Source organism: Pleuronectes platessa, chromosome 22 (assembly GCF_947347685.1).
Source record: "Pleuronectes platessa chromosome 22, fPlePla1.1, whole genome shotgun sequence".
NCBI classification, from domain to species: Eukaryota; Metazoa; Chordata; class Actinopteri; order Pleuronectiformes; family Pleuronectidae; genus Pleuronectes; species Pleuronectes platessa.
Window position 1 is genome coordinate 12641008 of NC_070647.1, and position 14179 is coordinate 12655186.

Below are 14179 nucleotides of genomic sequence, written 5' to 3' on the forward strand. Positions count from 1 at the left end.
ATAACATCTGAAATTTGATAAATTATAATTTGATTATATTGAATAGTTGCCCTCACATGTTTTTGCCTCATCAGTGTTGATGTTGCTAATCAGCGTGTTCTCCTTCAGTCCCAGCAGCCTCTGGAGGACCTAGATGCACAGTTGAGGAGAGCACTGAGTCCAGAGACTGTTCCTGTCAGCACACACTCACAGGTAAACATACGCACACAGGTTCACATGTTATTATGGTGTCTCATACTGACATTGCACCTTTTGCACTAGTTCAATCACACTGCTCTTTATTAATTAATCTTTTCCTTTCCTCTCTCCGATCCCTAGGCCTCTCATGGTGGTTTTACTGGAGTGGGACCACCAGGTATGTGTACTGCAGAAAAACGAATGTATACACATATTTTGATTATCTGACTCATATCAGCTTCTGTTTGACATTTGTAATATTTGTCTTTCAGTACCCTTTTCTCTTGATGAGGACACTGTGTCCTCGCCTGCTCCTCCTCCTGCAATTAAACTTGGAAGATTTCAGGTAAATGCTAATTCACACTTCAGACCATACATACATGGATACCTACAATAAAGATGGCAGGATCCCCAAACCCTAAACACTTCTAAAAATGTTTGCTTTTCATGTCAGTGTTTGACTTTCAAAGCAGAAAGTTATAAGAAAAATGTTTGTTTCTCTTTTCTATGTTGCTACCTCCTTTTCCCTTATAACTCTATCACCTGCTTAGGTGTCACTTGCCACTGAAGAGCCTCCAGTCCTCCACCCGGCCTGCACTGAATCATCCTCCACCACCTCCTCGTCTTCGTCCTCCTCGTCCTCATCCTCAAGTCTCTCCAGCCCGGAAAACACGCTGCATAAAGACTCCTTGTCTCCTCTGAAAGGGGGAGGAGGACAAGGAGGAGACATTGTAGATGGACTCCCCCAGAGGACAGTGATGGGATCCCACCAACCCTCCCCCTTCACCTCTCCCTGTCCGTCTCCTAAGCCCACTACTACGATAGGACGCTTCCAGGTATTTCCTGTTTTTGATCTTGTAGTTAAATGGGTGAGGGGTCACAATCCTGCAAGAACAAACAATTAAAGCCTATGTTACTGCTTTTGTTTTGAATTAACAAATCTAATAAACAGTGTTTTACAGCTCATCTCAAACATATCTGTAAACTGTGTCTTGGTCAAAGTTCTCCTCCACTTTTAAAATTTGGCAAAAGTGGTTTAAGGCTCTTCTTGTCCTACATTTTAAGGTCACCACCAACCCTGAGGCTCGTGTCGGTAGATTCTCGGTCAGTCGTGCCCAGGAGCAGAGCCCTGAGCCCAGGCAAAGCCCTCTACCCGCTGCCCAAGCTGCTAACGGACCCAGCGAACCCAGGCAGATTTTGACCCCAGACTCAACTCATAAAGCCTCCCTGCCAAGCTTAAACAACAACTCCTTCAATAACTCCTACATCAGCAGTGATAACGACTCCGAATTTGAGGACGACGACTTCAAATGTGAAGTCAGCCGGCTCAAAGAAAAGTAAATTGTCCTCTCTTCAGTTCTTAGAAATCTGAAAAAGAAAAGATAGTCTGTCTTTCCTCCATTGCTTCTCTTTGTCTTTCTTCTTTTCCTGAAGAGGGAAGTTTAGGTCATCTTAGAAAACTTGGCCCACCTGCCTGAACCTCATTATTTATATTGTTTTGCCAGTCAATATTTTATTCCAAATATGTATTCTCTCTTTTTTTCCACTAGGCACATGCGTGAGATTCAGGCCCTTCACTCCCGTCAGAAGGAGGAGATAGACGGCCTCTTTACCAGGCTGGGAAAGGTAACTCACCACATCAGTGCACTAAAAACCTGATAAACAGCATCACATACAGTCGCTTACATCCACTCATCTTCTGATGTTCAATTAGGTTCCTCCGGCTGCAGTGCTCCCTCCGGTTATAGCTTTGACTGGCAGGAGGAGACGACCTACCAAAAGCAAATCATCCAAATCGTCCAGAACCAGCTCCATGGTCGGCAGCAAGAGTCCATTACAGCCAGGTATGTTCTTGCCTTAACATTTTTATTCAAGTCTCAGTTTGTACAAAAGTACAAAACAAACAAATGTATGTATTAAATATTTGTCTGGTAGCATCAAGCCATATACACACTTTAGTTCCATGAAATGTGGTAGTTCAGAAATGATGAATCTAACTGAATTTGAAGGTTCTTTTATATCAGGTTGATTTGTTAATGACATTCAGCCTCAGCTGTGTGTGTATTGATTACTAGCTAATATTAGCATTGTAACATGCTCAACAAAAATGGTCAACATGCAAAACATTAGCATGTCAAGGTGAACATTTAGCTCAGACCTGCTAGCATGACTTAAATTTAACTCATGGCACCAAAGCAAAGATAGATTGAACCAAAAATATCCACATGGCTTGATACTACCAGACTGAGGTGATGTATTTTGAGTAATTTGCTAAACCTGACCTTTGAACCCTGCACCTCTGAATAATGACTTACCTCAATCTTTAACTTAAACTCCACCACAGTCAAGATGTTCACAAACTCTCACTAACATTGCACCTTCTCTGTGTTTATGCATCCGTGTGTGTATGTGCTTGGTTACACGTGTGTGTGGGTGTGCGCTGGAGCAGACTCTAAGCCTCAACATTTCTGACTGCTTTCCCCTCCTGTGTTTTCTTTGTGTGTGGTTTTGTACATTGTGGTGACTATGTAAATGTCTGTGGTGACGGGTGTCTCATCTGTCCATTATGTGCGTGCGTGTGTGTGCGTGTGTGTGTGTGTGTGTGTTTGTGTGTTTTACCTGTGGTGTGTCGTTCCTATCCTGTCCTCTACTGCCCATGCCATGTGCCTTTTCTAGGCAGCACTTTATCCGCCCAGAGCGTCCCGACCATGTACCCCGGGCAACTGGCTCTGTTAGCCCCAGGAGGATTAGCTGATTCAGTCGGCAGCGCTCTGCCCCAGCCCCTCAAACCCTCTCCCTCCAGCGATAACCTGTGTTCGGCCTACACCAGTGATGCAGCGCTCTCTGTGCCCAGCCTGTGTGCTCCCACCCCAGGTAGGCATGCTGCTGGGAATTCCAGGCCATACCAGCCCTCATCACATTCCCACCACATAAGAAACACACTATGGGAAACAATTCATTTGAGCTTAAATATCTTGTTTTACTCTTTGTATACGGGCACAGTCCTCACTCCATCACAATCGGACACTCCTAACATCTCTCTCTACCTGTCTTGGACTATTTCTCTCTCTGTCTGCGTGAAGCGGTGTGATGGCTAACTGACTGTTACATTATCCCTGTCATCTATCCCTCTCCTGTCTTTCTCTTCTCTATTTTTCATTCTTGCCCTTCTTCTCTTTCTTTGTTGCTCTTCTTGATTCTCATTCTCTCTCTCTCTCTCTCTCTCTCTCTCTCTCTCCCCTCTCTCTCTCTCTTTCTGCATTTTCCTCCCATCTTCTGCACTCTCCTTTTCTTCATCCTCATCTTCTCTCTCCCCCCTTCCCTTTCCTCCTCCCTCTCTTCAGGCTGTATAAAGTTCAGCTGGGGTTCGGAGCGTTCGGCCTTCAAACCTGGCGGCAGGAGGACACGCTTTCTGAGTACGCCCTGCTTGGCTCTTTGTGTGTAATGCTTTATTTCTTTGCTCTTCTCTTTTAGCCGTCCTTACTTACTTTTGTTCTAGTTTTTGTATGACTCCTTTATCCGTCAAGTCATGGTCATCCTGTCTTCCCGTGGGTTTTCTTCTTTGATGGAAGAAGACCCTTTGCTTCTGATATCCTGCTGCAATCTGATAAAACTAAATCAGCTTTTAGGAATTAGTTGAAAACATTTATTTCCCCAGAGGATGTTAGCTGAGTTAGCCTTCTTTTTTTTTTACTTAACTACCTTACAACCATCCTTATTGAGCGAAAGACATTTTAAATACAGAAGGTAATTGAACAATTAGAGATGAGAACAGACTGCAGTACAGTAAGTGATCCAGATGATGGTTCTTTTTAGGAATCACTGGACTTCGAAATAAGTATAAATCAATCATGTACCAATAATGACAGTGTGTCTCACTGTTCACTGTCAAGTTACTGTAACCTTGTTTTGTGGAGGTATTTTTAATAAGAGAAAATACAAATGATCTAAAAAGGAGACTTAATTTCCCAGAGCAGGCTCAACCAGCAGCTAAAACAATGTTGGATTCTGCGTCTTTGGGCTGTATCTACATTGGAGTCATTCGGCTAATGCACCATAAAAACCTATTTACAGTTTTCTAGGCCTTAACTCCATGATGACTGGCACTGTGAGCAGAGCTGCATTACTGGAAATCTCCTTCCAGTCTATTCCTTTAGACCTAACAAGCTACTGCTCATGAGATCTGAAAGCTGAGTCCCATGGTGCAGTTTTGTGTGATTGTCTGTGTCGATATGAGTTTTGACTCAAATCCAGAGTGCTTCCATTTCCTAACTTTGTCTCCATTAAAACAAGCAGACTAACAAGGACAGACAAGTGGAGACCTGATGACTTGAGACCTCTGTCATACAGTTTTTTCTCTTGGACATTTTCCTATTTGTGTTTAATTCAACTTCATTAGTTAATTAAGTACAGGTCTGTTTAAATCCTCTCAATCAGTATTCATTTATTCAGAAATCAACGAAATTGTTTTAAGCCCAATTATAATCATCGTTATATGTAGTGTTGTGGGTTGAATGTGTTGTGCTTGATGAAGGGATAATTATGAATGCTGACAAACCCTCTGCAGCTCAAACCCTTTCTCTCCCTTCCCTCTTTCCTCCCCTGCCTCACCCCTTATCCTCATCCCCTCTCTCCCTCACCTCTCCCTCACCTGTCCCTCTGTCACTGCACAGCCAGGAGGGGGGGGAGAGAGAGAAAGACCTGGGTCTCAGTCTTTGTAACTTGTTTATCGGCAGCTAGCGTAGGAAAAAGTCATAAAATTGGCATGAAGTCTATATCAGCATGAGAATCCCACTGACTTCATTCTATTTAAGTCGCGGGCGCTGGCAGTGATTTAGAGGTGTGGAATGACACTGCGCTGATGTACAGTCAGATATATATTCCACATGGACCCAGTTCTGATAGGGCCCTGTGAGCTGTAGAGGACTCAGGACCTGGGGTTGGTTACCCAAAAGCATTGTAAAGCCACGGTACAGGGGTGATACTTTGAGGCAGTGTACAAGCAAATTAAACATATGTATTAGCTTTAAGAGCTTTTATTAAATAATATGGACAGTTGCTTATTGCTGCTACAGTAACTTCTGCACTTCCTCAGAGGTTTGCCCACATATCGTGGCTTTGTGAAAGAGAGCATCTCTACCCAGCTGTTTGTGTGTGACATTTCTAGTCCGTCTTCCCCACAGTGAAGCAGACGGATCACACAGCAATGACACTTGAAATAATAATTATGAATATCACATGCACATTTTGAGAAATTGCGGATTCACACTCGTCTCTTGTTTGCTTTGGTTTGAAGCGCCATTGATCTCTTTAATGATGTTGTTGGGCAACTCAACCTCAAAGTGTTGTGTATTTGTACCTCAGGTTCAAGTTACCACTCATGCATTGTGTTTGGTTGTTGTGGGGTTTAACTCTGACTCTCTCCCAATCCTCCAATTGTTGTCTTCCGGGCCGCACAGGGAAGATGGTGAAAAAAGTCTGCCCCTGCAACCAGCTCTGTAGTAACTATCTCTCTTTTTGGTCTTTCCTCCCTTCATCCATCTCCCCCCCTTCTCCATCCTCGCACTCGCTCTCCCACGCTTCCTCCCACCCTCCGATGCCCTCAAGGTTTCAAGTTTGACCTTCAGCCAGATTTGAGATCAGATCAATTCATCTGTTGCAGCTCCTGTAACACACTCATTTTAATTTCAGTCAGGTTTGAGCTCTGAAATGACTGAAGAAACCATCACAGACTCAAACCGACGTGTGCATGCACCTGCCGGCTCTTTACACACATGATCAAACACACGCTAACTCACCCAGACAGCTGTTCGCCCCTCTCTGTCCCCCCTCCCTCTCCCTCCCTTTCCTCGTCATGGCTTGTGGTCTAGACTACGTTGCCCAGAGTTCCCTGCTGCTGCAGTCGGTCATGACTCAGCCTCTCCTCATATTTATTTTCCTCCATTTTATTTAGCATGACATGACAGTTTTTTTTGTCCAGGACCAACTGTATGATTACTTTTTCAACTGGCTAATCCCTGCATATTATTATATCCTTATGTCTGATGCAGTGAGGTCAGATAAACATTTCACAGCCATGATCATTCATCAACATTCCTTTAGGTTCTATTTGTCTGCAATACAAATACATCAGCTCCTTGTAGTTATAATCTGGATTTGAAATATGTGCACTAAAGGGATTATAATAGATACAAAAAAAGTTTATATTGCAGTATTCTGCTCATTAAAAATATAGGTAGCCGTTCTTTGGCCTGAATGATGGGAAGCAATCATGTATTTGTGAAACCTTAAGGTCTGAGATTATGTGACACAAATCGGTGTTTGAAAGACAGAGGTCTAGAGTTTTCGTCTTTCATCTCTCAGTGAAACGTTTTCTCTTGGCTCGGTAGGGAGACACTAACCTTAACAAATACAAACCTGCTATATAGTATCACGATGACATCATTTAAATCAATTCATGTTTTTGCCTCTTCAACACAAGCTGTATTCAGTTTGCAGTGTGTTTGTTTTTGCTTTGATGATGACTGATGCTGAGGGCTGAGCAAAGAGCAAACTACCTGCTGGTGTTACAGAGCTCGAGTGCCATCTAGTGGTGAAAAGGTGAAGTGAAGCACTGAGTTCAGTGGAACACAGGGCCGCTCATCTGCTCAGATCAACCTCGCTGTAGGAGAATGGCGCCGAGCATGGCAGCTTCACAGATTGCCCAGTGTATCACTAGTCTGACAAATATAAGGTTTAGCATTTGTCATAATTATTTGAAAAACTGACCATGTTCTGCATTAATTTTTCGTCTAGTATCATAGTTAAACTCTTGTTCCTGTTTATCATCCATCATTTAAACTAAACATTATAATTCTAGGACCATGATCTGCCCTAAAATTCTGCCCTGACCAGCCTCTCTCACCACATAACAGCCCTTTTCATGGTCAAGACTGGACATACATCCACATTCATTCAGATAACATTAGTCTATGTCCTTGTTTGTATACTATCTCACATTATTTTGCTCCCCCCCCCCCCCCTGTTTGTTTGTCCTCACAGGGACTAACAGCACCATCGCAGTGAGCGGCTCTGGAGGTTTGGGTCAGAGCCAGACGGGTTCTCAGTATCTGCCCGCCAACATGTCGGTCCCCCACCAGAGGAAAGGAACCTTCACCGATGACCTCCACAAGCTGGTGGACAACTGGGCCCGAGATGCCATGAACCTCTCACAGGTTTGCTGCTGTTTTTGATTCATGCCAGCAGAGGTTGTTGTTTTTCCTTCCACTATGACTCACCAGCTCCCGGAGGTAGTTCACTGAGGAGAACGTTTTAGTTTTTTTTAAAGCTAAAGGGATTGGCAGAGTCTAACAAGCCACGGCGAAAATCTACTAGCTGATGGGATGTTACCTTAACATCTACAACGTCCTGTATCCATTTGGCACTTTAAGTGTTGACATCCACACTAACTCCGACACGTTATGAAACAAACACTACGTATGCTGTTGCAGAGATTATTATATTAATCTGTGAAGTGAAGAAGTGCCCGTCCCTACTGCCTGAATATCAGGAGTTAACAAATAAGAATTTACTAATATGCTGCAAAGTCCATATATTTTCATAATTTCAATTGCAAATAAATGTGTTTCTAAATATACTTTTGTGATTTTTATATAATAGACGTTTCTCTTTAGGCGTCTTAACTTTTTAATCTCTTAATTATAAAAAATGATTACTTTCTATACAGCCGAGCTAAATCAATTTGAGTTTAACAACAAACTTACTTTTTCAGGGTAAGAGGAGTGCCAAACAGCTGCAGCAAACTCCAGCGCAGGGACACAGCTATGAGGTAAGTCTAAACACACACCATACGCACACACACTCTCGCATGCACACACACACACACACACACACACACACACTGGATGCAGTCTTAATAAATAAATATAAAATAGTTTGAATCCATTAAATTCCATCACATGTAGCTTGAGTTTCTAACTTGGTAACTCTGTCCAGTTCAGACAGTATGAAGAAGATATTAATATTTAACAGATGCTTTATTTTGATAAAATTCCAGCTCTGAATAAAATCATGTCACCAGATTAATGATGAATCTTTTCCTCTTGTTAGGTCATCCAGTCAGCGAGTCTGGGCAGGAAGTTCTCGGCTCCCAGCCAACTGTGTCCCAGCAGCCTTGGAGGCTCTGCACACCTCCCCACAAACCCCACCGCTACCTCTCTGGCCAGCCGCAAGGGCTCCCTGTGCCACCCCCCCACCTCCTCCTCTCCATCTCAACCCCAGCCTACCCAATTCATCCAGTACACCCCCACCGCCGCCTACAGTGCACAGTGGTCTGGTCCGGCTCATGGCTTGTCGGCCTCGCAGCAGGCTCCGGTACAACCTGGGCCCCTGCTGGTCAGCACCTCCCAGCCCCTGGGCCCCTACCCCACCCCACAGGGCCAGATTCCCGGGCAGGGGCCATTCCAGGCTTTCCATTTGACCAACGCTCTGCAGAAGTCTGTCAGCAACCCAGGAGGACCCAATCTGAGGACCACGTAGGGCTGGGGATCAGGGCTGGATTGAATCACGGCCCGACTGGTGTGAACTGGTGTGGGGCGGAGAGTGTTTTGGGCTTGATCAGTGAGAGAAGAACAAGGAGCTCGGTGTTTAAAGATGTTGGATGCTGACGTGTCAGGAGAATGGAAAAGGAGTAGCTGAAGAGAGGAGAAACCAGGAAAGAGGAATTTCAAGTGCGACCATCTCCATTTGCCTCTGCTTCGATCCAAGTGTGCGAGACACTGACACAGACGCAGCTAAACAATCTCCTTGGCTGCTGTGTCTGACCCTGGGCTTGTGACAGCAGCCAAAGGCTCAAGGATAAAGGAAAAGACTGATGAGTGTAATGTTAACAAGCCAAAGAGGTTGTGACAGGATACGGGACTGTTGTTGAAGACTGAGTGTGTGTGTGTGCCTTGTTGTGTATGAGCTATTATAACTTAATCACACTTGTTTCATTACATGCTTTATATTGGGTGAACAAGCTCATACATGATGGGGCGCACATGTGTCCTAGTTTACGGTGATAGAAGATACAACATGCGGTTAAAGTGGAAGGATGTGGTGACGATGAAAAAGTCAGCAGACAAAAGCTTTGGTAGAAAGAAAAAAGATGTTTAGATCTGTGTCTGTGTTTATTCTCCCGTGTGTGTGATAAGTCAGGAAGTGTTTTTTCTTCAGTATTCAGACATTTTTTCTTAACCGTCAAAAGCACAAAGAATATCGAGAACAAATGGAATCAAAGCAAACTGAGAATAGTTAGCAGCTCGGCACTTGGTGGAATCAGCTTGTGATGGCTTCTCGTTCCTCCGTCGTTCTGGCAAAGCGTTCACACCGAGCTAGAGAGGTGGAGGACAGATAGTATGTGGAAACGGAGAGACACCTCTGTTTCCCGTTCCTCTGCTTACTTCACGAACGATAAATCAATGAGAGCACTTATTGGGACACGACGATGCTTCTGCGCGGCCCAACACCTCTTCACTGTCACGACTCCACCTCCTCCTTCTCCTCCATGCCTATCTCCGCCTCTCTGTTGCCATTTGAAGCAATAACAGCAGAAACCTTTTAAGAGGAAAGGAAAACAAAAGAAACATGAGAGAACTCATTGTGAAAAAGTGGCCTTGTTATCAGAATAATATCACAGTCCCTGTACAGTTTATTTTGTAGAATTTTGATGATTCCATTTAGTTCTTTTATTTTGGTTTTGTATTGTTTTTTGTTTGGCTTTGTTTGCTTCTTGCCCCCAGCTGGCAATCTGACACAAACACATGCACACACATACACAAATGTAAAAGATATGAATTCAGACATGCACACATTCATGCACAACCAGATGTAAATACACACACGTGTTGTTGGAGGCGTAGCAGCTGTTTAAGGGACGTAGATGTCTCAGTTCTTAGCGTCATTAAGCTGGTTTCAACACTCGGGTTCGAAATAATTGCAATGTACATTTATTATCATTATTGTTGTTAATGATCATTATTCTATTTAAAAAGAAACAAACAAAAAACGTGTTCTGTCGATGGACCTGTTATACACACGCACATCGGAGCCCGATGTGGAAACACTGTGATTATTGTTGTTGTTAGCGAAAGTGTTGTTGGACGACTTTAGTTTTAGGGTAACAATGAAAAAAAAAATATATGAGTGAACGGTTCTGGGTCCTTTCACTTTCAATTCACTGCTTCCTTCAAATGTCTCATCAAAATGTGAAAATGGAAAATATAAAACACAGTTATTTTCAATAAACATCCTCCCATCCAGTCACTGAGGACCTACTTCTAAACAAATGCCTTATACCACCAACCAATCGCCAGCAGCTTCAGTTTACAACTGATTGAATTGAAAGCTGAAACTGACCTCAGAGCCTGAATATAAAGACAAAACCAGAATGAACGGCAGGATAGTTGATATGTAGATTTAAAACAAAAGTAATGCTAGCTATTTGTTTTCTTAATACAGTACTTAAACAGTATATCAGACACTTTAAATAGCCCTCTTCCTACCTTCCTCCCCTGGTTTTGTTAGATGAATGTGAATGTATAAACCAATGGTGTCCATTTTAATGTACTTGAAAAGAAAAAGTCTGTCTTTTATTTCTATTTTTTTTTGCTCTGTTTCTCCCCCCCTCCAGAGCCTCTGGTGAATACTGGAGGTATTTACTAGTGCCTTACCTCCTTCCTGTTGCTTCTTTGTTGGGTTGGGTGGACGTGCGTGGGGAGTTGAGGGGTGTCACTGTGTCATCGGCCCTGATGGTCGGACATGGTTGATGGACACTTGCTGTGGTCAGCTCCTGCAGGTTGTGGTTACTAATTTGTGTCCTTCAAAATGCTCAAATTTAACCTTTTTTTTTTGTTGTGGGAGAATTGGGAGGAAAGCTGAATCAAAAATATTGAAAACCGTGACATCAGAGTTGTTTCTTTCATTGCTGTGCTTTGCTCTTATACGCACGAGGCCCGGCTGAGTCTTCAGGCCCAGCTGCACCACCAACAGAATGAAATGATGGAGGGAACGTGATACTTTATCGGTGCCATTTTGTTTTTTCAGGTTGTTAATTGTAAATATGAGGAAGGGGATTCCGTTTTATGGAGATTGGAGTTTTTGAAGATTGTATTTGAAGCTTGGACCACTCTGTACTTTAGAGCCACTGGCCTGGGTGCAGTAGAGAGTTCAGTCAGTGACACAGTGGTGTACACACGTGTTGTATACCAAAACATAAATCATATTTCTTTCTGACTGCTTTGTGAATTTGGCAAAAGACTAAAAAAAAGTATATTTTTCTGAATTTGTCCTCAATTTAATGATCTCTCCTAATGAATGAGGAGTAGTGCACCTTTACATATTATTACATCGACATAGTAAAAACCAAATCTTCTTCATCAGGACTGTGTCTGTGGTCTGATCAGATCCTGTATCAAAATATTGCTGAATCCTTATTGGGTGCATGGAAATATATGACATCACCTTTTTCTAAGTAGGATGAGGATTAGAAATAAAGTAAATACAAAGATCTCTGTGGTGAAATAACCAAAACCGTTCAAACTTCACTCTTTACTCAAAGTGTTACACATCTCAGAGATGCTGCTGCTGCTGCTGGGCAAACAAAGCAAAGAGTCAGAGTAAGGTATGAACATCGTTTCATCCCACTGTGCATTTGGGAAGCTGCACCATTCAGGGTCAAATGTGTGGTGGTGGTGGTGGTGGTGGTTGGAGTGAATGTGAGCACCGCGGTGGTCATATATGGAAGCGATGGAGGTTTCAGATTCAAGGCCTTCGAAACCCTGTTCTGATTTTAACCTTCATTTATCAGAGCAGATCAAAACTTGTCTGGTACAAACTTTAACATTCACTTAAAAACAACCTTGCGTCTTTTATTTTGTTTTTCATTGGAAAGGGTTTGTTCTGGATTCACATCAACACATTACGAAAACTTTGTAAAGTTTGTACAAAAACAACAACATTGCTTCTGCCTGTTTGTTTTTTGTGACATTTTCCCCGTGAAACGTTAATGCAACATTTTTACTACTTAGCAGGTTTGGTTGAAGCTGTGAATAATAATTGAGCCACTTTGCTTTAGTTCCGGTTCAGAGCGTTCTGTCAAATCCTTAAATGACGCCACCGACTCAGTGCCATGTGACGTGTCGTCAGTGGAGTGGAACCATCAGAAGTGAAGAATAAAAATTTAAAGAAAGAACATTTGAGTGTAATATTTACCTGCTGTTACTCACTGGAGCTGTTTTGGGTGAAGTTTCACTTTGGAATCTCAAATGATTTCCACAGTAGAGGTGTGATCATATTTTTGCTCTGTCATTACTACACAAAAGTTAACTACAAAAGAAATGCCCTCTGTGCAATGGCCGCAATGCAATATGTAAAGTTACAGTGCGTTGTCAAGCTGGGGGAGAGCTCTTACTGTGAAAGGTTTAGGAGTTCTCTAGCGCTGGGCGACTTTTATTGTGAAATTTAAGGTTTCAATGTTTCTGGTGACACAGATAACTGGCAGCAATAGTTGTTTTAACTGGTTCATGTTAGAGATTAAGTTTCTGTTGGTGTTTTTACAGGACTCGCTTTCCCTTTATGCTTTTACTTTAGAAGTGCCCACATGTTAACATCACACAATGCCTTTTCATGCACCAACAGAACAACACACACACACCACACTGTTTCCTGTAGCTCTCTCCTGTGGAATGACGTTGTCTCGAGTTGCTCTCGACTGTTACTGAAAAACATGTTGATTTTTTTTTTTTCCTGTTCTCACTTTAGTTTTTCTCTCACTCAGTTGATCTGCGGTTTAAAAGTCTCTAGCAGCGATTAACTTAACTTGGGTGGTTTCATTTGTTTCTGTAACATGTTTGACATTGTACAAAAGTGTTTGAATTACAAAAAACACATGGATGAAAGAAAAACAAGAATAAATACGTGTAGGGAGTCATTGGCAGCCTTTAATGGTATGTTTTGCACTAAGTAAAGAGTGTTCAAGCTTCATAATAAAAAGAAACTGCGCTTTGCGCTACAATACAATTAAATTTGTTACTTTATTTGTAAAAACTAAATAAAAGTTGTTTAAATGAATGGAACTGATTGAGTTTTAATTATAGATAATTAATTATATAGGAAACAACGTCTCTAGTTTTTATGTAGAATAGTTTTCTTAACAGGCCTGAGGGTCACGATGAAGAACCAGAACCAGTTCGATAAAGGATTCACAGGTGGACAGACAGGTACACAATAACAAAGACAAACAAGACGAAAGCTCTCTTCATGATACTCTCAGATCATCTCTGTGTTTCTAAGATGCCTCAGACTCTCAAAAGTAAAATAGTCCTCTTTAATTATTAGAGTGCAGTAGTGCTACTTTTTTTTCTCCACAAGGCGGCAGCACTTTTCCTAATAAACATGGAGGATTTACTGCTGTGTTCCTACAGGTCTGCTTCCTTCCTTCAACCACATCAACCTGATCTCAGGAAACAGCTGGTTGAGAGGTGTGAAGCCTGAGCTCATTATGTGTCACTCTGGAAACCGTGAAAATACAATGTGGAGGCCAGAGAAACTTTGTCCCGAGGAAGGAAGGGAGGAAGGAAAAATACTTTACTGCTCCATTATAATAACAATACATTTCCATCACGCTCCTTTCCTGCTGTGATATGAATACTTCACTGTAAAAGTAATTACACTTAATGACTGGGATATATTTTGAAGTGAAATAACCTTTTAGAAATAAGTTAAATAAGCTTGATCACCGGGGGAAAAACTGCCATTTAAATACTTAATACTCCATAACTTATTGTACTCTTTTTTTGATGGTTATAAAAGCTTCTTTTCGAGATCAGAGAAGATGAACTGTGACAATCATGAGATGGAACCAAACTGCCACTCACACACTGTGTGTACACCATGAACAAGGTTGGACTTCCCCTCCCTTAAGCTCCACTTTAAAGATTGTAATATTTAACATCAGTACATA

The 14179-nt window shown here is 42.3% G+C and overlaps 1 protein-coding gene across 5 annotated transcripts in view; it reads left to right on the forward strand.

Annotated features, from left to right (window-relative positions):
• wnk1b (WNK lysine deficient protein kinase 1b) overlaps window positions 1–13287 on the forward strand; it is a 78079-nt gene extending 64792 nt beyond the window's left edge. For all 5 annotated transcript variants that reach the window (XM_053414577.1, XM_053414573.1, XM_053414575.1 and 2 more), the window contains 11 exons: window positions 109–192; window positions 319–355; window positions 450–523; window positions 729–1013; window positions 1243–1514; window positions 1728–1803; window positions 1892–2021; window positions 2854–3051; window positions 7219–7391; window positions 7949–8005; window positions 8287–13287. In XM_053414577.1, coding sequence (XP_053270552.1) covers window positions 109–192; window positions 319–355; window positions 450–523; window positions 729–1013; window positions 1243–1514; window positions 1728–1803; window positions 1892–2021; window positions 2854–3051; window positions 7219–7391; window positions 7949–8005; window positions 8287–8715 — 1815 coding nt within the window. In that variant the 3' untranslated portion in view covers window positions 8716–13287. The remainder of the gene's footprint in view (window positions 1–108; window positions 193–318; window positions 356–449; window positions 524–728; window positions 1014–1242; window positions 1515–1727; window positions 1804–1891; window positions 2022–2853; window positions 3052–7218; window positions 7392–7948; window positions 8006–8286) is intronic.
• Window positions 13288–14179: the final 892 nt, after the last annotated feature.